This window comes from Somniosus microcephalus, chromosome 4, assembly GCF_052327205.1.
Source record: "Somniosus microcephalus isolate GS21.2 chromosome 4, FLI_Smic_1.0, whole genome shotgun sequence".
In the NCBI taxonomy this organism is placed as follows: domain Eukaryota; kingdom Metazoa; phylum Chordata; class Chondrichthyes; order Squaliformes; family Somniosidae; genus Somniosus; species Somniosus microcephalus.
In genome coordinates, this window is record NC_140990.1 from 178,490,920 (window position 1) to 178,514,859 (window position 23,940).

Below are 23,940 nucleotides of genomic sequence, written 5' to 3' on the forward strand. Positions count from 1 at the left end.
GTTGGAAAGGGGAGCAATAATTGATAAACTAATCAAACTTAGAGAGGATAACTTCCCTGCTCCAGATGGATTACATCCGCACATTAATTCAAAGATGTTAGGGATGAGATAGCAGAAGCACTATTACATATAGATAAACATTCATTAGAAAAGGGAATAGTGCCAGAGGACTGGCGGACAGCTAATGTGATTCCTGTATTTAAAAATGGAGATAGAACAAATCCGGAGAACTATAAACCAATTCGCTTAATGCTGGTAGTAGGAAAGATAATCGAATCCTTACTCAAAGATGTAATAGAAAAACATCTAGAAACTGAAAATATAATAAAAAATAGTCAACACGGATTCCAAAAGGGAAGGTGGCCAACGTTATTGAATTCTTTGAAGAAGTAACAGAAAGGGTAGACAAGGCTAATGCTGTAGACATAATATATTTGGATTTTCAAAAGTCTTTCGATACAGTACCGCATAGTAAACAAAGGTCAGAACATGTGGAATCCGACAACAAGTAGTAGAATGGATAGCAAGCTGGTTATAAAACAGAAAACAGAGTGTAGGGGTTAAAGGTAGTTACTCAGACTGGCAAATGGTGGGAATTGGTGTTCCACAGGGATCAGTGCTGGGACCACTGTTCACCATTTACATAAACGATTTGCACAATTCGGAAGTACAATTTCAAAATTTGCGGATGGCTTCAAATTGGGGGGGGGTGTAGTTAATACAGAGGAGGACTGTGACAAAATACAGGAAGACATTAATAAACTTACAGAATAGAGGTGTAATTGGCAAATGAACTTCAATGTAGTTAAGTGTAAGGTGGTACATTTTGGTAGGAAGAATAAGGAGGCCAAATACTCCTTGGAAAATAAGTGTCTAAATGGGGTAGAGGAACATAGGGACTGATGGGGTACAGATACACAGATCACTAAAAGTAGCGATGCAGGTTAATAAGGCCATTAAAAAAGCAAACAAAGCACTCGGGTGCATTTCTAGAGGGATAGAATTGAAAAGCAGCCAAGTTATGTTAAATTTGTATAGAACCTTGGTTGGCCCACACTTGAAGTACTGTGAACAGTTCTGGTCTCCATTTAAAAAGAATATAGAGACACCGGAGACGGTGCAAAAAAGATTGACTAGGATGATGCCATAAATGAAAGGTCACACAGGCTGTGGGGCTCTTTTCTCTAGAAAAGAGAAGACTGAAGGGTGACCTGATAGAGATCTGTAAGATGATGAAAGGGTTTGATATGGGTAGACATAGAGGAGATGTTTCCACTTGTGGGTGAGACCAAAACTAGGGGGCAAAAATATAAGATAGTCACTAATATATCCAATAGGGAATTCTGGAGAAACTTCTCTACCCAGAGAGTGGTTAGAATGTGGAACCTCCTATGATATGGGGTAGTTGATGTGAATAGCAGAGATGCATTTAAGAGGCAGCTAGATAAGCATATGAGTGAGAAAGGAATAGAAGGTTATGTTGATGGGGTTTGATGAAGAAGGGTGGGAGGAGGCTGGTGTGGAGCATAAACACCGGCATGGACCAGTTGGGCCGAGAGGCCTGTTTCTGTGCTGTAAAAACTATGTAACTATGTAAATATTAATAGCACTTGTGTTCCACAGACATTTATATTTATTCTTGTTCCCGTCCCTCATGCAGGTCCTAAAGGAGACCGTGGCAGCCCAGGATATCCAGGCCCTCGAGGAGATAAAGGAACAATAGGCCAACCTGGGCTACCAGGCCCACCAGGTAAGTCGAATGGGGAGGCGGGGGGGGAGCGTGGTTACTTCTAGTGTCTGGGAGGAAGTAACTGTAGTGTCCGCATACCAATAACACACGGACTGCAGGAGAACGGTAATAACAGGTGTTTACTGAACAGAGGGTATGCTGGTACTGAAAGTACAGAAGCCTGCTATGGCTTTATATACAGGTGTGGTCACTGCCGGTACTACAGTATAAAAGCAGTTCTCTCTTAAAGGTACATACACAACAATTCCTCCCCTTTTAGATAAACAGTACATAACATTCATTTAACAATTAAATAATAACTAATTACAATTACAATTTTCTCTGTACTATATACATCAGCTGAAAGTAATCATTTATAAATTCAGTCTTTGAGGAGGCTTCCTGATCCTGTCTGGATAGCGCCTTTCTCGAGTATCCTGTTCTTGCGGCGGAGTCGATTCTGGCTCATTGTCATTGGTTGGTTCGTCAGCTTCCAATACCACTGATTCTGAGGTAGACGCAATCTGTACTTCGGGTTCATCACCAGGTGCGCATGCTCGTGGTATGGGTTTGACTTGTTCCTGTGACTCTAGAATCTGGTCAGCATGGCGTCTCACGATGCTCTCTCCAACGTCCACTGTGTACATTAGTGGTCCCTGCTGTGTGCATATCGTTCCTGGCTGCCATTTTTCTGTTCGGTAGTTGCGGGCCAAGACTGGTTGCCCTATCTTGAAGCTCCTGGTTGGCTTCTCATTGATGTGCTGGAATTGCTTATCCTCAACATCTCGTCTTATGTTTGGTTTGAGCAAATCCAGGCAACATCTTAACCTTCGGTTAAAGAACATCATGGCTGGAGCTTGGTTGGTGACTGCATGTGTCACATTCCGGTAAGCAAACAAGAAATTATCCACCTTGTGTTGCAGTGGTATGTTGTCGTTATACATCGCCTTTATTGCTTTTTTAAAGGTTTGAACAAACCTCTCAGCCAATCCATTTGTGGCTGGATGATATGGGGCGGATGTGTAATGCTTTACCCCATTATTCCTCAAAAACCTCTGGAAATCCTCGGACACAAACTGTGGTCCATTGTCGGAGCAAATCTGTTCTGGCAAGCCATTCCTGGCGAAGATGGTCCGTAGGACTGCAATAGTTTTCTCCGTGGTGGTGAAGGACATTTTGATGACCTCTGGCCATTTCGAATGTGCATCCACGGCAATTAAAAACATTGAGTCCATAAATGGACCAGCAAAATCAATGTGTACCCGTTGCCATGGAGATGAGGGCCACTCCCATGGATGTAGCGGGGCCTGTGGTGGAGCGTTTTGGACTTTCTGGTATCCTGTGCATCTCTTGGTCATTTCCTCGATTTCTTTATCGATTCCCGGCCACCACACAAACGCCCTGGCTAGGCTCTTCATTTTTACCCCTCCCAGATGACCCTCATGAAGCTCATTGAGCACTCTATCTCTCAACTTGGGTGGAATTACCACTCGGGATCCACACATCAAGGTCCCCCGGCACACTGACAGCTGTTCTCTCCTTGGCGAGAATGCTGGCAACAGTGAGTCGCCATGTGCTGGCCATCCCTTCACCGTCAAATCATAGACCCGAGAGAGTGTCGGGTCATTTCGGGTTTCCTTCTCTATACTTGAGTTTGTAACAGGTAGACATTCGACTATGGTCGAATGGAATATCTCAACAGGGTCCACTGCAGGTGCTTCCTCCACCGTAGGCAGCGGCAGGCACGACAGCCCATCAGCGTTTCCATGCTGTTTCGTGCCCTTATACTCTATGTCGTATTGATGTGCCCCTAGAAAAAGGGACTATCTTTGCAGCCGTTGCGCCGTCATCACTGGAACACCCTTCTTTGGGTTAAAAATGGAGACAAGAGGCTGGTGATCAGTCAGTAAGGTGAATTTCTGCCCGTGCAGATAGTGATTGAACTTCTTCACCCCCCACACCAGGCTGAGGGCCTCCCTGTCAATCTGGGCGTAGTTACGCTCGGCTGAGGTTAACGAGCGTGACGCAAAGGCTATTGGCCTCTCTGAACCGTCAAGGACTTTGTGCGACAGCACCGCTCCAATGCCGTAGGGAGACGCATCACATGCCAACCAAATCGGTAGTGTTGGATTGTAGTGGGCCAATACTTCTTTTGAAGTGATTAGGCATTTACATTTCTGAAAGGCACGCTTACACTCATCACTCCATTTCCATGCTACTCCAGTTTGCAGCAGGGCATTCAGTGGGTGCAGAATTGTAGACAAATTTGGCAAGAACTTATGGTAGTAGTTAACCAACCCGAGGAACGGCCTCAGTTGCGACACATTTTCCGGTGCTGGAGCCTTGACTACTGCCTCAATCTTGTCTGGGGACTTATGTAACCCCTCTTCATCACTCACGTGGCCACAATACGAGATTTGTTTCCTGAAAAACTCGCATTTGGGGCAGTTGGCTCGTAGCCCATATTCTTGTAATCTAGTGAGCACCTGCTCCAGGTTGGCAAGGTGTTCACTGTCATTTTTGCCCGTAACCAGGATGTCGTCCAAATAACACTGGGTCCCCGGGATCCCTTGCAGGACTTGTTCCATCGCCCTCTGCCAAATAGCCGGAGCTGATGCTACCCCGAATACCAGTCGGTTGTACTGGTAAAGACCTTTGTGAGTGTTTATCGTGAGGTATTTTCTAGATGCTTCTTCTACCTCCATTTGTAGATACGCTTGGGCCAGATCAATCTTCGTAAAGCGTTTCCCTCCAGATGGTGAGGCGAAAATATCTTCTATCCGCGGAAGTGGATATTGTACTGTGTGCAGGACTGGGTTCACAGTTACCTTAAAGTCCCCACAGATGCGAACCTTCTTCGGCTCCCCAGGCGTGCTGCTCAATGATTTCTTCATTACAGGAACGATGAGTGTGGCCCACTCGCTCCAGTCCACCTTGGACAGCACACCTGAACGCTCCAGACTCTCCAGCTCTGCTTCGACGGCTGGGCGGATCGCATACGGTACCGGTCTGGCCTTAACAAAATTTGGGTTTGCGTTATCTTCAATTTTTATCTTTGCTGTTACGCCTTTTAGAGTCCCAAGTCCTTGCTGGAACACCTCTTTCGCGTCAGTTAGAGTTTTTGACAGTCGTCCAGGTGTGACGTCGTCATCCTTTTTGTCAGCCACAGTTAGCGCCTGAATGGAATGCCAATCCAATTGTATTTTTCGGATCCATTCACGTCCCAATAATGGTGGCCCTCCATCTTGTATATATAGATACAGTTTCTGTGTTTCCTTGCCGTTGTATTTAACGGGCACCCTTATTTTTCCTCTGGGGTAGACTTTTTGCCCCGTATATGTCTTCAAGACAATGGACGTGTCTTTCAAGGGTATGTGTGAGAATAGCCACTCGTAGTCTCGTCGATTCATGACTGTTAGGGCTGATCCTGTGTCCAATTCCATCTTTACTTGGGACCCTGCTATCATGAGGGTGACCCAAATGGTTCGGTGATCCTCCTTTGCGATCACGTTGTGTAACTTTAGACAACTTAGTCTCCTGCTCCCGGAGTCATTATCACTCTTCTGATCTTCTGAATTACTGTCCGTCATCTTTTGTACTTTCTTGTACTTTTCCTTAGTAGTTCTTTTAGTGTTGGTTTTCTTTCCCGACCTGCAGACTCGTGCTATGTGTCCCACTTTTCCACATTGCCTGCATACTTTGTCCTTAAACCAGCAATCCTTCTGGTCATGGGTTGTTCTGCCGCAGCGATAGCACTTTTCTGCTCCATATGCCATTTCATTGGTGCTATATTCTTGCGGTTTCTGTTGTATTTCCGCAGCTCCCCGTGCTGCTGCTTCGTAGGATACTGCCACGCTGAAAGCCTTTTCTAGCGTAAGGTCCTTTTCCGAAAGTAGTCGTTTCTGGGTTCCTTCACTCTGGAGCCCGCAGACAAACTTATCCCTTAAGGTATCTGCCAGTCCTGCTCTGAACTGGCAGTGTTTCGATAACTTGCGTAGTTCCGTAAGATAGTCAGCATTACTCTCGTCTTTGTGCTGGTTTCTTTTATGGAACTTGACTCTTTCTGCTATCAGCAGTGGTGTAGGGTTTAGATGTTCCTGTAAGATATTGACAATCTCTTCAAAGCTTTTCTCCATTGGTTTAGCTGGGGTAATTAAATTCCGCAATAGGCCGTACGTTCTCGCGCCCATCAAATTCAATAATACCGACGCCTTCTTTTCATCGGCCACCTCATTTGCATTGCAGTACACTTCAATTCTTTCCACATACGTGCTCCAGTCTTCTATTTCGTTGTCGAAAGCAGTGATACTGCCACTCTTCGGCATCTTGGGTGGTTTAAAATGGCGCCTCCCGCGCTTTTCCTTCTTCCCCAATGGATTAAAATGGCGCCTCCCGCGCTTTTCTTTCTTCCCCCTGCTGCCAATGCTGCTCCTAATGTTCTAAATAGTAATGGCGGCGCCCGCGGCTTCTGCGCGTCTCTCTTTTGTTAATTAATTTTCTTAGTTTCATTCTTCTTCGACGCTGTCCACTGCGCGTCTCTTTTCCTTCCCCCTTTTTATTTTCTTTAACGCTGCCCGGCTCTTGAGCACCTGTGCGCTCCACCCTCTCTCTCTCTTTTCCTTCCCGACGACGCTGCTCGGCCCCCTTGCAGAGCCGCTCGATCGAGCTCTAGCCCGCCGCAGTCCGGGAAGGGTCAGCGCACTACCTGCTACCAGCCCGATTTGCTGGAACACCTTGACTGGAGAGCCAAGCCCAGCTCTCCACAGCTTCCCCTGCGATTCTCTGAACTCCGATGGATCACTGGGCGGTTGCCCACGGTCGACGCCCGTTGCTCTGGCTTCGACCTCCAAGAAGCTTCTTTTCAGGGATGGATCCCCGTGAGGTGATGCAGTACTGCAGGTGAGTTTGAACCTGCTCGTCGCCACTGTAGTGTCTACGTACCAATAACACACGGACTGCAGGAGAACGGTAATAACAGGTGTTTACAGAACAGAGGGTATGCTGGTACTGAAAGTACAGAAGCCTGCTATGGCTTTATATACAGGTGTGGTCACTGCCGGTACTACAGTATAAAAGCAGTTCTCTCTTAAATGTACATACACAACAGTAACAGTTTAAAAAAACAGTCACTTGAGCATCAAGTGAAACCTCAGTTTCTTTCCAGGAAAAATACTCATTCAAGAACAAATCAGCTACAATGTAGAAAGTGGAGGGTGACCAATCAGATTTTAACCTTTGCAGTGTGCAGCAGTCAAGAAGCTCGTTCTGCGACCTGCTCTTATCAGCTCCAATTCCACTGTGATGTTTGAATCCTGCCCCTTTCTGAGTTTAGCTTTATGAGCATATACAAAATTGATGGGCAGGAAAAGACCAGCAGGTCTATCAAGCCTGCCCTGCACCACAATGGTTATAGCATCATGACTGGACACTTCCTTACCCACACCCCACCCACCCCCTGCAGCCATGAATCTCCTGGGAGAGACAAAAAATATAGCGCAAAAAACAGCACCAATAAGGGAAAATATATTCTGGAAAATTCCTCTCTGACCCTCCTTAGGTGATCAAAAGCTGTCCAGGAGATCACATGGACCACGTGTTAACTGTAAAACCATTTACCTTCTACACGATGCGATCTCTGCCCCAGTCGAGAACTTAAAAAAAAAATGTATTCATTTACGGGATGTGGGTGTCACTTGCAAGGCCAGCATTTATTGCCCATTTCTAGTTGTCCTTGAGAAGGTGGTGGGGAGCCGCCTTCTTGAACCACTGCAGTCCGTGTGGTGAAGATACTCCCAGTGTTGTTAGGGACGGAGTTCCAGGATTTTGACCCAGCGACAATGAAGGATCGGTGATATATATCCAAGTCAGGATGGTGTGTGACTTGGAGGGGAACTTGGAGGTGATGGTGTTCCCATGCAGCTGCTGCCCTTGTCCTTCTAGGTGGTAGAGGTTGCGGGTTTGGGAGGTGCTGCCGAAGAAGCCTTGGCAAGTTGCTGCAGAGCATCTTGTAGATGGTACACACTGCAGCCACGGTGCGCCGGTGGTGGAGGGAGTAAATGTTTAGGTTGGTGGCATAATATTAAAAAGGACAGGAGGCACTGGGAACGGTTTCCAATTGTATCTTAGGGTGACCCTTGTGGCGAGATGGTGAGGCTCCTGCTTGGTGTTGGTGGGCTGCGGTTGCCACTCTTACTTAGCGGTGAAGTTGTGACCACGCTACAATGAGCTCTGTGACTGCTTACACTCCTGCATTGGGGAGGCCTGGGTCCGCGATTCATACATTTTTCAGATATCGTGCCGGGTTTTTTTTGTACCGTAACCAGAGCTGACCAATGTTCCCTCTAATTTTTTCGTTGCGTCCGCGGCCCATTCAAATTTCCGCACATGCTCGGTTTTTCCCATTGTAAAGCCAGCAAGCAGCCTGCGCGGGACCTCCAGACCACTGTGCGGCTTAAGGGGAACATTGGTGCTGATGTGTCTCTCTGCTGTTCTGTTTTAGGAAGCATTCCATATGATCTGTATGACCTCACCTCCTTAATCAGGGTAAGTGTCGCAGTCTCCTTAACTTGCTGTCTTAGTTGTAAGATTCCCAGTGGTGGTAGGAACCCTGGCATGTGATGGGGCACCTATTTTAATTCTTCCCCCCAACTCTCCTCTTTATTTATAAAAATCTTTGAGCCTCCTGCAAGTAGTGACCTTTTCGCCTCTCTGGCAGTTTCTGCATATTCCTAAAGTTATTGAAGTCGTGCGTTTACAAAGTCAATGAATGAAGTTATTTCAGAATGGAGCTGCAAGGGTTGCCAACCCTGCCGGACTGTCCTGGAGTCTCCGGGAATTAAAGACTGATCTCCTGGACACAACCCTAGAGAAAAAAATCATAGGGACGTTAAAAAAAAAAAAAATCAGAGCTGGGGTAAAATGGTTGTTTGACTGAATCATCCAATCAGGTAACGAAGAGTCTGCTCACTTTCCAATTGGCTCGGGAAGGTGGTGCACAGTGAGGATAGCCATGCTGAGCAACCAATAGCGGCAGCCTGGGACGTGGGGTGGATGGAAGCGGGAGGTCACGTGACGTAACCGTCTGGAATACGTCCAATCAGAGTTGGCAACCCCAAGTGCTGCATGTTCAGCATTGCCGCCACCAGGTGCAGATTGGAACTGCAGGTTCGTCGTACATGATGTGGCTCTTTGTGCTCTATCTTGACGAGGTAGTGCTTTCTCTTAAGGTTTTCTACTTCTTCTTTCCGTCCTTCTCCCTTACAGCCTGAGAAGGGAGACCGAGGTGATGTGGGGCAGAAGGGAGAAAAGGGTACATCAGGAGATGGCTATGGTTCGGGTATAGCCGGCCCCCCAGGGACCCCTGGGTCTCCAGGCCGATCAGGACTTCAGGTAAGAATCTCTTGTAACCATGTTAGAGTGCAGGACCCACCTTGGGTCATGAGTGAGTGCTAGTCATGGCTCAGTGGGTAGCACTCTCGCCTCTGTCAGAAGGTTGTGGGTTCAAGCCCCACTCCAGAGACTTGAGCACAAAATCTAGGCTGACACTCCAGTGCAGTACTGAGGGAGTGCTGCATTGTCTGAGGTGCCGGCTTTTGGATGAGACGTTAAACCGAGGCCCCGTATGCTCTCTCAGGTGGCCGTAAACAATCCCACAGAGCTATTCAAAGAAGAGCAGGGGAGTTCTCCTGATCCTGTCCTGGCTAATATTTATCCCTCAACCAACATCACTAAAACAGATTATCTGGTCATTATCACATTGTTGTTTGTGGGAGCTTGCTGTGCACAATTTGGCTGCCGTATTCTTTACATTACAACAGCGACCACACTTCAGAAGAACTTCACTGGCTGTAAAGCTCTTTGAGACGTCCTGAGGAAATGAAAGGCGCTATATAAATGCAAGTCTTACCTGAGCATCCAGAAAGTTTCCTATTTTCCCGAATTCTGATTGGCCTAGTTTAGTCTCCGAGATTTGCCTCCTCCCACCCCAGTTCATGCTGGTTTTGATGGGGAAATGTTCCCACTGTTTAAACATGGCCTTTGATGGTGTGTTTTGTATAGTGAAGGTTGGAGGAGCTTCAGGAAAGGAGGGGAGAGAGAGGAGGCAAAATAATCCCTTAACAAGTTGGAGAAAGGACCATACTCATAGGAAAGAGAATTGTCTCCTTTCCCAGTCATGTAGCTTACAGCTTGGGCTTCAAAGGAAAGTAGCTCGGTTGCTTCTGGATGACTACAGCCAGTGGTGAGAGGCCATTATGACCTGCCACCTCCCCCTGCAGATAGAGACGGTCACCTTGCTGTATTGCAATGCACTCAGGGCCTCACCAATGTAAATGAGAGATCATTGTCAGCTCTATCTCCTCTACAGCCTTAAAAGGGATTTTTTTCTCTATTAGAAAGGACTTGCATTTATATAGCGCCTTTCACTTTCTTGAGACGTCCCAAAGCGCTTTACAGCCAATGACGTACTTTTGAAGTGTAGTCACTGTTGTACTGTAGGAAAGTGCAGCAGCCAATTTGCGCACAGCAAGATCCCACAAACATCAACGTGATCATGACCAGATAATCTGTTTTTCTGCTGTTGGTTGAGGGATAAATATTGGTCAAGACACCAGGGAGAAACTCCCCTGCTCTTCTTCGAAATAATACCGTGGGATCTTTTCCATCCACATGAGAAGGAAGATGGGGCCTCGATTTAACGCCTCATCCAAAAACCGGCACCTCAGACAGTGCAGCATTCCTTCAGTACTGCACTGGGAGTGTCAGCCTGGATTATGTGCTCATGTCTGTGGAGTGGGACTTGAACCCATTGGGCCATGGTTGACACCGAACTGTATATAACTATATAAGACCCTCATCGCATTTACCTGCAGGTATTGTTAAGTGTACTGCACAGATTCTGTATGAAACCACGTGCCGAATATGTGGAATCGCCCTGTCTGCGCCTCACAGCATCATTGTCTGAACATTTATTATCTCATCTAACAATCTGTTTATCAATCAGGGACCAAAAGGAGATAGTATCGTTGGGCCCAGAGGACTACCAGGCAACCCAGGACCCCCCGGTTATAGCTATCCTGGATCTCCCGGTCCCCCAGGACCTCCCGGCCCACCTGGTCTGCCAGGATCAAGCATATCTTCAGGACAACATAGAACAAGTTGGTATCATTTTCTTATTGTTTTAACAGGCTCATTTTGCAAAATATATGATGTTTAAAAGAAACGGGGTGGAGGGTTGAAGAGGGTTTGTTTTGGGCGGAGGCGGTCTGATTGGGGCAGAGAGGGTCTGGCTGGGGCGGAGGGGGTCTGGCTGGGGCGGAGGGGGTCTGGCTGGGGCGGAGGGGGTCTGGCTGGGGCGGAGAGGGTCTGGCTGGGGCAGAGGGGGTCTGGCTGGGGCGGAGAGGGTCTGGCTGGGGCGGAGAGGGTCTGGCTGGGGCGGAGGGGGTCTGACTGGGGCGGAGGGGGTCTGGCTGGGGCGGAGGCAGTCTGATTGGGGCAGAGAGGGTCTGGCTGGGGCGGAGGGGGTCTGGCTGGGGCGGAGGGGGTCTGATTGGGGCAGAGGCAGTCTGGCTGGGGCGGAGAGGGTCTGATTGGGGCAGAGGCAGTCTGATTGGGGCGGAGAGGGTCTGGCTGGGGCGGAGGGGGTCTGGCTGGGGCGGAGGAGGTCTGGCTGGGGCGGAGGGGGTCTGGCTGGGGCGGAGAGGGTCTGGCTGGGGCAGAGGGGGTCTGGCTGGGGCAGAGGCAGTCTGATTGGGGCGGAGAGGGTCTGGCTGGGGCGGAGGGGGTCTGGCTGGGGCGGAGGGGGTCTGGCTGGAGCGGAGGGGGTCTGGCTGGGGCGGAGGGGGTCTGGCTGGGGCGGAGGGGGTCTGGTTGGGGCGGAGGGGGTCTGGTTGGGGCAGAGGGTGTCTGGCTGGGGCGGAGGGGGTCTGGCTGGGGCGGAGGCGGTCTGGCTGGGGCGGAGGGGGTTTCAACATAAGAACATAAGAAATAGGAGCAGGAGTAGACCTTACGTCTCCTCGAGCTTGCTGCACCATTCAATAAGATCATGGCTGATCTTCGACCTGAACTCCACTTTCCCACCCGATCCCATATCCCTCGATTCCCCTCGAGGCCAAAAATCTATCTATCTCAACCTTGAATATACTCAAAGACTCAGCATCCACAGCCCTTTGGGGCAGAGAATTCCAAAGATTCACAACCCTCTGAGTGATGAAATTCCTCCTGATCTTGGTCTTAAATGGCCGACCCCTTATCCTGAGACTATGCCCCCTAGTTCTAGACACTCCAGCCAGGGGAAACAATCTCTCAGCATCTGCCCTGTCAATCCCCCTCAGAATCTTATATGTTTCAATGAGATCACCCCTCATTCTTCTAAATGCCAGAGAGTATCGGCCCACTCTACTCAATCTCTCCTCATAGGATAACCCTCTCATCCCAGGGATCAAACTAGTGAACCTTCGTTGCACTGCCTCTAAGGCAAGTATGTCTTTCCACAGATAAGGAGACCAAAATTGTGCACAGTGCTCCAGGTTTCACCAAAGCCCTGTACAATTGTAGCAACACTTCATTACTTTTGTACTCCAACCGCCTTGCAATAAAGGCCAACATGATATTTGCCTTCCTAATTGATTGCTGCACCGGCATGCTAACTCTGTGTTTCCTGTACGAGGACACCTAAATCTCTTTGAACATGAATATTTAATAGTTTTTCACCATTTAAAAAATATTCTGTTTTTCTATTCTTCCTACCAAAGTGACTAACCTCACATTTCCCCACATTATACTCCATCTGCCACCTTATTGCCCACTCACTTAACCTGTCTATATCCCTTTGCAGGCTCTTTGTGTCCTCCTCACAGCTTACTTTCCCACCTAGCTTTGTATCATCAGCAAACTTGGATACATTGCACTCAGTCCCTTCATCTAAGTTATTAATATAGATTGTAAATAGTTGAGGCCCAGGCACTGATCCTTGCGGCACCCCACTAGTAACAGCCTGCCAACCTGAAAATGACGTGATTAACCCTATTCTCTGTTTTCTGTCCATTAACCAATCCTCTATCCATGCTAATATATTACCCCCAACCCAATAAGCCCTTATGTGGCACCTTATCGAATACCTTTTGGAAATCCAAATATACTATATCCACTGGTTCCCCTTTATCTACCCTGCTAGTTACATCCTCAAAAAACACTAATAAATTTGTCAAACATGATTTCCCTTTTATAAAACCATGTTGACTCTGCCTGATCATATTATATTTTCTAAGTGCCCTGTTACCAATTCCTTAATAATGGATTCCAGCATTTTCCCAACGATTGATGTCTGGTTGGGGCGGAGGGGGGTCTGGTTGGGGCGGAGGGGGGTCTGGTTGGGGCGGAGGGGGGTCTGGTTGGGGCGGAGGGGGGTCTGGTTGGGGCGGAGGGGGGTCTGGTTGGGGCGGAGGGGGGTCTGGTTGGGGCGGAGGGGGTCTGGTTGGGGCGGGGGGAGTCTGGTTGGGGCGGGGGGAGTTCTGTTTGGGGCGGGGGGGGGTCTGGTTGGGGCGGGGGGAGTCTGGTTGGGACGGAGGGGGTCTGGTTTGGGCGGAGGGAGTCTGGTTGGGGCGGAGGGGTTCTGGTTGGGGCGGAGGGGGTCTGGTTGGGGCGGAGGGGGTCTGGTTGGGGCGGAGGGGGTCTGGTTGGGGCGGAGGGGGTCTGGTTGGGGCGGAGAGGGTCTGGTTGGGGCGGGGGGGGTCTGGTTGGGGCGGAGGGGGGTCTGGCTGGGGCGGCGGGGGTCTGGCTGTGGCGGAGGCGGTCTGGCTGTGGCGGAGGGGGTCTGGTTGGGGCGGGGGGTGTCTGGTTGGGACGGAGGGGGTCTGGTTTGGGCGGAGGGAGTCTGGTTGGGGCGGAGGGGGTCTGGTTGGGGCGGAGGGGGTCTGGTTGGGGCGGAGGGGGTCTGGTTGGGGCGGAGGGGGTCTGGTTGGGGCGGAGGGGGTCTGGTTGGGGCGGAGGGGGTCTGGTTGGGGCGGAGGGGGGTCTGGTTGGGGCGGAGGGGGGTCTGGTTGGGGCGGAGGGGGGTCTGGCTGGGGCGGCGGGGGTCTGGCTGTGGCGGAGGGGGTCTGGCTGTGGCGGAGGGGGTCTGGTTGGGGCGGAGGGGGTCTGGTTGGGGCGGCGGGGGTCTGGTTGGGACGGAGGGGGGTCTGGCTGGGGCGGAGGGGGTCTGGTTGGGGCGGAGGGGGTCTGGTTGGGGCAGAGGGTGTCTGGCTGGGGCGGAGGGGGTCTGGCTGGGGCGGAGGCGGTCTGGCTGGGGCGGAGGGGGTTTCAACATAAGAACATAAGAAATAGGAGCAGGAGTAGACCTTACGTCTCCTCGAGCTTGCTGCACCATTCAATAAGATCATGGCTGATCTTCGACCTGAACTCCACTTTCCCACCCGATCCCATATCCCTCGATTCCCCTCGAGGCCAAAAATCTATCTATCTCAACCTTGAATATACTCAAAGACTCAGCATCCACAGCCCTTTGGGGCAGAGAATTCCAAAGATTCACAACCCTCTGAGTGATGAAATTCCTCCTGATCTTGGTCTTAAATGGCCGACCCCTTATCCTGAGACTATGCCCCCTAGTTCTAGACACTCCAGCCAGGGGAAACAATCTCTCAGCATCTGCCCTGTCAATCCCCCTCAGAATCTTATATGTTTCAATGAGATCACCCCTCATTCTTCTAAATGCCAGAGAGTATCGGCCCACTCTACTCAATCTCTCCTCATAGGATAACCCTCTCATCCCAGGGATCAAACTAGTGAACCTTCGTTGCACTGCCTCTAAGGCAAGTATGTCTTTCCACAGATAAGGAGACCAAAATTGTGCACAGTGCTCCAGGTTTCACCAAAGCCCTGTACAATTGTAGCAACACTTCATTACTTTTGTACTCCAACCGCCTTGCAATAAAGGCCAACATGATATTTGCCTTCCTAATTGATTGCTGCACCGGCATGCTAACTCTGTGTTTCCTGTACGAGGACACCTAAATCTCTTTGAACATGAATATTTAATAGTTTTTCACCATTTAAAAAATATTCTGTTTTTCTATTCTTCCTACCAAAGTGACTAACCTCACATTTCCCCACATTATACTCCATCTGCCACCTTATTGCCCACTCACTTAACCTGTCTATATCCCTTTGCAGGCTCTTTGTGTCCTCCTCACAGCTTACTTTCCCACCTAGCTTTGTATCATCAGCAAACTTGGATACATTGCACTCAGTCCCTTCATCTAAGTTATTAATATAGATTGTAAATAGTTGAGGCCCAGGCACTGATCCTTGCGGCACCCCACTAGTAACAGCCTGCCAACCTGAAAATGACGTGATTAACCCTATTCTCTGTTTTCTGTCCATTAACCAATCCTCTATCCATGCTAATATATTACCCCCAACCCAATAAGCCCTTATGTGGCACCTTATCGAATACCTTTTGGAAATCCAAATATACTATATCCACTGGTTCCCCTTTATCTACCCTGCTAGTTACATCCTCAAAAAACACTAATAAATTTGTCAAACATGATTTCCCTTTTATAAAACCATGTTGACTCTGCCTGATCATATTATATTTTCTAAGTGCCCTGTTACCAATTCCTTAATAATGGATTCCAGCATTTTCCCAACGATTGATGTCTGGTTGGGGCGGAGGGGGGTCTGGTTGGGGCGGAGGGGGGTCTGGTTGGGGCGGAGGGGGGTCTGGTTGGGGCGGAGGGGGGTCTGGTTGGGGCGGAGGGGGGTCTGGTTGGGGCGGAGGGGGGTCTGGTTGGGGCGGAGGGGGGTCTGGTTGGGGCGGAGGGGGTCTGGTTGGGGCGGGGGGAGTCTGGTTGGGGCGGGGGGAGTTCTGTTTGGGGCGGGGGGGGGTCTGGTTGGGGCGGGGGGAGTCTGGTTGGGACGGAGGGGGTCTGGTTTGGGCGGAGGGAGTCTGGTTGGGGCGGAGGGGTTCTGGTTGGGGCGGAGGGGGTCTGGTTGGGGCGGAGGGGGTCTGGTTGGGGCGGAGGGGGTCTGGTTGGGGCGGAGGGGGTCTGGTTGGGGCGGAGAGGGTCTGGTTGGGGCGGGGGGGGTCTGGTTGGGGCGGAGGGGGGTCTGGCTGGGGCGGCGGGGGTCTGGCTGTGGCGGAGGCGGTCTGGCTGTGGCGGAGGGGGTCTGGTTGGGGCGGGGGGTGTCTGGTTGGGACGGAGGGGGTCTGGTTTGGGCGGAGGGAGTCTGGTTGGGGCGGAGGGGGTCTGGTTGGGGCGGAGGGGGTCTGGTTGGGGCGGAGGGGGTCTGGTTGGGGCGGAGGGGGTCTGGTTGGGGCGGAGGGGGTCTGGTTGGGGCGGAGGGGGGTCTGGTTGGGGCGGAGGGGGGTCTGGTTGGGGCGGAGGGGGGTCTGGCTGGGGCGGCGGGGGTCTGGCTGTGGCGGAGGGGGTCTGGCTGTGGCGGAGGGGGTCTGGTTGGGGCGGAGGGGGTCTGGTTGGGGCGGCGGGGGTCTGGTTGGGACGGAGGGGGGTCTGGCTGGGGCGGAGGGGGTCTGGCTGGGGCGGAGGGGGTCTGGCTGGGGCGGAGGGGGGTCTGTTTGGGGCGGAGGGGGGTCTGGTTGGGGCGGAGGGGGGTCTGGTTGGGGCGGAGGGGGTCTGGTTGGGGCGGAGGGGGTCTGGTTGGGGCGGAGGGGGTCTGGTTGGGGCGGAGGAGGTCTGGTTGGGGCGGAGGGGGTCTGGCTGGGGCGGAGGGGGTCTGGCTGGGGCGGAGGGGGGTCTGGTTGGGGCGGAGGGGGTCTGGTTGGGGCGGAGGGGGTCTGGTTGGGGCGGAGGGGGTCTGGTTGGGGCGCAGGGGGTCTGGTTGGGACGGAGGGGTTTGGCTGGGCGCAGGTGGTTGATTGGGGAGAGTTATAATGGTTGCTTGTGCTCCAATAACTAAGTGTGTGCTGCCAGCTCCATTGGAAGCGATCATTCGAATCAGAACTGACTGACACACTGCTGGTGAACAGCCCACACCTCAATAATGGATAGCTAGGTGAGGCTGTTGGCAACGCGGAACTCTACTCTGGCATATGTAGAAGGGAAAGGGAGGATAATAAGAAGAGATTTGTAAACTTGTCGCCTGTTTGTGCTGAGAACTGGAGGTCAGATCACAACATCAGCTGGGAAATGGACCTCCAAACCAGTTAAAGGATGACTCCCAAATGAGTTAAACTAGTTAATGGGATTGGTGGCCGAGGTTGGAGAAGTCAGTGCAGAGGGCTGGTTCACTTAGTGTGATGTGGAATTAAACTTCTCCCTCTATCACACATAGGCATTGTCGGACCACCTGGCCCTCCCGGTCCTCCCGGCTCCGCAGCATCGTCATCGGGGGTAAGTGTGGACTCTTCAACACTCCTTTTTAAAGCAAGACCTAGAATCACCGTGCTGTGGAGGATGTGGGGCTTTTGATGGTTCTATTCTATAAAATGGCACAGTCAGGCGAGCTCAGTTGGTTTAGAACCAGACTTGGGGGGCTTGAAGATTCAACTGTTTTGTGGGGGAGGGGAGGAAAAGCAGGAAGAAAACTCCGCTGAAGAAGAGCGCCTCCTATTGGCCGACAGGCACATTGGTCACCACGGAGAAGTCAGTGGCCAGATTGTTCGGCACTCCTGGCTGAAGAGGCAGGGCGTGGATAGGTGGCAACTGTGATGATCTATTGGGTCTTGGTGATGCCGTATAACGCAATGCCTCCTAAACCAATAATCCTTGAGCTGTGTAGTCAGTGTCTCTGATATTCTATAAAATTGCTTTTCAATGTCACCCAGGTTAAAGTTCTGCAGACCTACCAGGAAATGCTCAGTTTCTCTCGTAGCCTGAATGAGGGAACACTAGCTTACATCATGGAACGTGGAGAACTGTATATTCGAGTACGGGACGGTTGGCGGCAGGTTTATGTAAGTGTGTGTTTAGCATTCCCGACTCTCTCTCTCTTTTAGTATCTAGTTGGGGGAGGCAGGGCGGGGAGAGGCTTCTTTCCAAATTCTTTAACTTTCTCTTAACTTCAGGTTGTCCAAACTCAGACACGTGTGCACAAAAACACACATGCATTTACACACAGACACTTACACACAGACACACACGTGTACACACACAGGCATGTCTTTGTAGAACTAGCATGAAACTGGTTACATTTTGACATACTTTATAAAAACATAGAAGATAGGAGCAGGAGTAGGCCATTTGGCCCCTCGAGCCTGTTCCACCATTTAATGAGATCATGGCTGATCATCCAAATTCAGTGCCCTGTCCCTGCTTTCTCCTCATATCCCTTGATCCCCTTAGCCTTAAGAAATATATCTGACTCCTTCTTGAATATATTTAACTAGCTGGAGTGCCCGGCGGTGCCGAGGGTTTTTTGAGGGCATGTTGTTATGAAAAAAGTAGAAATAATTTTTATATATATAAATGAGTTTGTCTGTGTGTCTGTCTGTGTGGGAAAGAGAGAGACTGGGGGGGGGAGAGAGGCCCGGGGATCGAGAGAGAGACTGGGGGGAGAAGAGAGAGATGGGGGGGAGAGAGAGACCGGGGGGAGAAGAGAGAGAGAGAGAGACTGGGGGGGAGAGAGAGAGAGAGAGAGACTGGGGGGGTCAGGCCCGGCCCGACTCACCTGGGTACCAGAACGGAGTCAGTCCGACACCGGGAGGCCGGGTGCCCATCGCTCCGAAGCGAGCCCGGGGTTCCTCTCTATCTCTGTATCTATCTCTCTCTTTGTATTTCTGTCTCTCTCTGACGTCTGTCTGTTGACTCTTCCCCTCTGCCGCTGTCAGTTTTTCTGCCGTTTTCTCTCTCCCTTCCTGCTGCCACCGCTCTCCGGCTGTCGGCTGCGCTTTATTTATTTTCTCTGGTTATTTAGCCGGTGCCGGGCTCGCCGGCCGCTGAGGCTCTGTATTGAAATTATCTTGGCGCCGGTGCCCGATCTGCTACTCCAGGCCCCACCGTCCGCCCGCTCTCCGGCCCAAGGTAAGAGCCGGGCACCGGCCCCACACCCGCACCGCCAGGGATCAGCACCCGGGGAACCCGCCCGCCGCCCAACGTGAACAACAAACACCCTCCTCACCTGTCACGGAGTTGAAGTCTCCGAAAGCGGCCACGGTGCCCCGGGCTTCCGACCCGAAGAGCTCGGCAGTTACATCCTGCAGAGCGGAGAGGCTGGGGTGACAGGAGAGAGGGGAGAAAGCGGAGAGAAGGAGGAGGAGGCCCAACCTAACAATGGCCGCAGCTAACGGCAGTTCGAAGGATTAGGCTCCGCCCACACACGCAATGAAACGCCCCCCGTGACGCAGCGCGCTCCCCCCATAGGATTGGTCAACCTTCACGTCACTCAATGCTAATGAGCGGATTCCCCCGTATAATTGGCCAACCCGCTAATGAGCGGATTTTTGAACGTTTTTTGTCTACTGTCCGAACAATTTTTGTCTGACCAAAAAGTAAATATGCCTAGTAGACTCTCCTAATCATAACCCTTCTTTTGATATAACATATGTGTAGGTATGTTCTATAACTTTTGAGTGATGCCCAGACAGACAGACAGAACTATCCTTTTTATATATATATAGATAGATGAATTGGCCTCAACTGCCTTGTGTGGTAGATAATTCCACAGGTTCACCACTCTCTGGGTGAAGAAATTCCTCCTCATCTCAGTCCTAAATGGCTTACCCCTTATCCTTAGACTGTGACCCCTGGTTCTGGATTTCCCCGCCATCGGGAACATCCTTCCTGCATCTATTCTGTCTAGTCCTGTTAGAATTTTATAAGTTTCAATGAGATCCCCTCTCATTCTTCTAAACTCCAGTGAATATAAGCCCAACCGACCCAATCTCTCCTCATACGTCATTCCTGCCATCCCAGGTATCGGTCTGGTGAATCTTCGCTGCACTCTCTCCATGGCAAGAACATCCTTCCTCAGATAAGGTGACCAAAACTGCACACAGTACTCAAGGTGTGGTCTCACCAAGGCCCTGTACAACTGCAGCAAGACATCCTTGTTCCTGTACTCAAACCCTCTCGCTACGAAGGCCAACATACCATTTGCCGCCTTAACCGCCTGCTGCACCTGCATGCTTACCTTCAGCGACTGGTACACAAGGACACCCAGGTCTCGGTGCACTTCCCCATTTCCCAATCTATTGCCATTCAGATAATAATCTGCCTTTCTGTTTTTGCCAACGAAGTGGATAACCTCGCATTTATCCACATTATACTGCATTTGCCATGCATCTGCCCAATCACCCAACATGTCCAAATCATACTGGAATTTCTCTGCATCCTCCTAAGAACATAAGAACATAAGAAATAGGAGCAGGAGTAGGCCAATTGGCCCCTCGAGCCTGCTCCGCCATTCAATAAGATCATGGCTGATCTGATCCTAACCGCCAATCCACTATGACAGGACTATCTCCTGAATCTAACAGCATTAGACACACGAAAAACAGGAGCCGGATCAGGCTACACGGCCCCTGGGCCCGCTCCGCTACCCATAGGGCCATGACCTATCCGAACCTAGACTCATGTCCAAATTCCTGCCCGCTCCCCGTAACCCTTAATTCCCTTTTCTACTAGGAAACTGTCTATTTCTGTTTTAAATTTATGTAATGATGTAGCTTCGACAGCTTTTTGGGGCAGCATATTCCATGGACCTACCACCCTCTGAGTGAAGTAGTTCCTCCTCATCTCAGTTTTGAAAGAGCAGCCCCTTATTCTAAGACTATGCCCCCTAGTTCTAGTTTCACCCATCATCTGGAACATCCTCCCTGCATCCACCCGATCCAACCCCTTCATAATCTTATGTTTCAATAAGATCGCCTCTCATTCTTCTGAACTCCAATGAGTAGAGTCCCAATCTACTCAACCTCTCCTCATATGTCCATCCCCTCATCCCCGGGATTAATCGAGTGAACCTTCTTTGTACTGACTCGAGAGCAAGTATGTCCTTTCTTAAGTATGGACACCAAAACTGTATGCAGTATTCCAGGTGCGGTCTCACCAATACCTTGTACAACTGAAGCAATACCTCCCTATTTTTATATTCTATCCCCCTAGCAATGAAAGCCAACACTCCATTGGCCTTCTTAATCACTTGCTGCACCTGCATACTAACCTTTTGAGTTTCGTGCACCAGGACTCCCAGATCCCTTTGTACTTCAGTACTTTCAAGTTTCTTGCCATTAAGATAATAACTTGCTCTACGATTTTTCCTGCCAAAGTGCATAACCTCACACTTTCCAGTATTGTATTCCATCTGCCAAATCTCTGCCCACTTACTTAGCCTGTCTATGTCCCCTTGCAGGTTTTTTATGTCCTCCTCACTCACTACTTTCCCTCCCATCTTAGTATCATCTGCAAACTTTGATGTGTTACACTCGGTCCCCTCCTCCAAATCGCACACACGCCCACCCAGCTTTGTGTCATCTGCAAACTTGGAGATATTACATCTAGTTCCCTCGTCTAGATCATTTATATATATTGTGAATAGCTGGGGTCCTAGCATCGACCCCTGCGGTACCCTACTAGTCACTGCCTGCCACTCGGAAAAAGACCCGTTTATTCCAACACTTTGCTTCCTGTCTGCCAACCAGTTCTCTATCCAATTCAGTACCTTACCCCCAATCCCATGTGCTTTAACTTTGCACGCTAATCTCTTATGCGGGACCTTATCGAAAGCCTTCTGAAAGTCCAAATACACCACATCCACTGGTTCTCCCTTATCTATTTTACCAGTTACATCCTCAAAAAATTCCAGTAGATTAGTCAAGCACGATTTACCTTTTGTATCTTTGCTTACAGCTTGGAGAGTACATTCCTTACCTTGGAGGTGGAATACTTGTGAGTACAGTTTTGCTCCTGTCTTTTTATATACTTTCCACTTTCGTGTTAATTTCTATTGATACACATCATGATTTGTTTCTTTTTATACCCCTGTTGCTCTATTAATTCTAAAAGACCAAATAACCTGTTTGACCTGGGCAAATTACCAAATAATGTTTGTTTACTGATGTTGGTTGAGGGATAAATATTGGTCTGGACACTGGGGATTACTCCCCTGCTCTTCTTCGAAATAGTGCCTTGGGATTTTTTACGCCCACCTGAGAGAGCAGACGGGGCCTCGGTTTAACATCTCATCTGAAAGACGGCCCTCCGACAGTGCAGCATTCCCTCAGTACTGCAACGGGAGTGTCAGCCTAGATTTTGTGCTCAAGTCTCTGGAGTGGGACTTGAACTCATGACCTTCTGGCTCAGGGGCAAGAGTGCTACCACTGAGCCGTGGCTGGCAATTTTCAGTTTTGGTGATGTCCTGCACTTAGACTTTGGTCTGCAGCTTGGTTTTTCAATGTAAAATATTTCCACGCTGCTTCATTCAACATGTGGAAGGATCTTTCAAAATGCTGAGACAGGCCCCCATCTAGAACTGTATCCTGGATTATGTCTTTATTTCTCTTAACTTGTTTAAATGTTTACAGGAAAACAAAGTGGAGGCGGTGGGATCGCCACCGGTGGTGCAGTACTCGACACAGGGCGAATCCTCGCCAAATGCAGAGGTGGTGGTTTCAGAGAACTCGGCCCTTGACCCTCGCAACCCCGAGCCGGAGCGTCCAAAGGAGACCGAGCACCAAAGACCGGTGCACCGCCATCCTGAGCCGGCACAGCCAAACTACCCGCACCGCCAGCACATTCCAAGAAGGCACACGACTGCCGCCCCACCCCGCACAGCAGAACCTCCAAGGGTGAACCACCGCGGCTCCTCCCATCGACCTCATGTTGGCCATTCGGGGGGCCTGCATGGAGTTCCAATGGTAAATGGCTCCCCTTAAGAAGTTATACTGGTAGCAAGAGCTTTGCATATTTGCTCCAGTTACAATCTAATACAGGAGAACCTCACCCTGCCAACGTAGCGGGCTGGACCCATTGGGTAGGGCGAATATTCCACAGTGCTGGAGCTGCAAGGTGTGGCCTCACTGTTCTGAACTCTGATCTACCTAAACTTCCAAGTTAGTAAAGAAAGAACTTTCATTTCTATAGCACCTTTCATGTCCTCTGGACGCCCCAATGCACTTTACAGCTCATGACGTTCTTTTGAAGTCTTGTCATTGTTGTGATGTAGGAAACGCGACAGCCAATTTCTGCACAGCAAGTTCCCACAAACAGTAATATGGTAATGAGCAGATAATCTGTTTTTTAGTGATGTTGGTTGAAGGTTAAATATTGGTCTGAACACCGGGGAGAACTCCAGTCCCACACCAACATGGTTGAGTCTTTACTGGCCTCTGAAGTGGCCTAGCAAGCCACTCAGTTAAAGTAGAAGGCCCACACCTAGGGATGGGCAATAAATGCCGGCCTTACCAGCGACACCCACATCCCAAGAATTAATACAGTATTTAAAATTCCTGGGGCAAGTGCTGTGAATGTTTCTCCACAGCTGACACCCTCTCTTCTCTCTGCAGCTACACCTCATGGCGCTCAACACTCCTCTCACGGGCAACATGCGGGGGATCCGTGGCGTCGACTTCCAGTGTTTCCAGCAGGCCCGTGGAATGGGCCTGATGGGGACGTTCAGGGGCTTCCTCTCGTCCAAGCTACAGGACCTGTACAGTGTTGTTCGGCGTGCTGACAGGAACTCAGTGCCCATCGTAAACAGCAAGGTGAGTCCCCATACCAAGCCACAATCAGAAACTTAATGAATTTCCAGCCCCAGTGTCAGGGCTGCACTTCGGTTGGTATTGTCTTCCAAGCAGGGTTGCACTGATGTTGAAAATGTATTCCCAGCAGGGCTGCACTGGGGCTGGAAATGCATTCCCAGCAGGACTGCACTGGGGCTGGAAATGCATTCCCAGCAGGGCTGCACTGGGGCTGGAAATGCAAACCCAGCAGGGCTGCACTGGGGCTGGAAATGCATTCCCAGCAGGGCTGCACTGGGGCTGGAAATGCATTCCCAGCAGGGCTGCACTGGGGCTGGAAATGCATTCCCAGCAGGGCTGCACTGGGGCTGGGAAGAGGAGGGAGCGAGAAAATGGGGAACTACAGGCCAGTTAGCCGGACATCAGTGGTCGTGAAAATGCTGGAGTCCATCATTAAGGAAGTGGTAACAGGACACTTACAAAATCATAATATGATTAGGCAAAGTCAACATAGTTTTCTGAAAGGGAAATCGTGATTAACAAATTTATTAGAGTTTTTTGAGGATGTAACTAGCAG

At 50.3% G+C, this 23,940-nt stretch overlaps 1 protein-coding gene across 2 annotated transcripts in view; it reads left to right on the top strand.

Moving 5' to 3' along the window:
• col18a1a (collagen type XVIII alpha 1 chain a) overlaps nt 1-23,940 on the top strand; it is a 381,250-nt gene that overhangs the window by 341,518 nt on the left and 15,792 nt on the right. For both annotated transcript variants that reach the window (XM_085985533.1, XM_085985532.1), the window contains 9 exons: nt 1,661-1,750; nt 8,229-8,272; nt 8,993-9,118; nt 10,731-10,884; nt 17,021-17,079; nt 17,514-17,642; nt 21,535-21,573; nt 22,209-22,541; nt 23,190-23,387. In XM_085985533.1, coding sequence (XP_085841659.1) covers nt 1,661-1,750; nt 8,229-8,272; nt 8,993-9,118; nt 10,731-10,884; nt 17,021-17,079; nt 17,514-17,642; nt 21,535-21,573; nt 22,209-22,541; nt 23,190-23,387 — 1,172 coding nt within the window. The remainder of the gene's footprint in view (nt 1-1,660; nt 1,751-8,228; nt 8,273-8,992; nt 9,119-10,730; nt 10,885-17,020; nt 17,080-17,513; nt 17,643-21,534; nt 21,574-22,208; nt 22,542-23,189; nt 23,388-23,940) is intronic.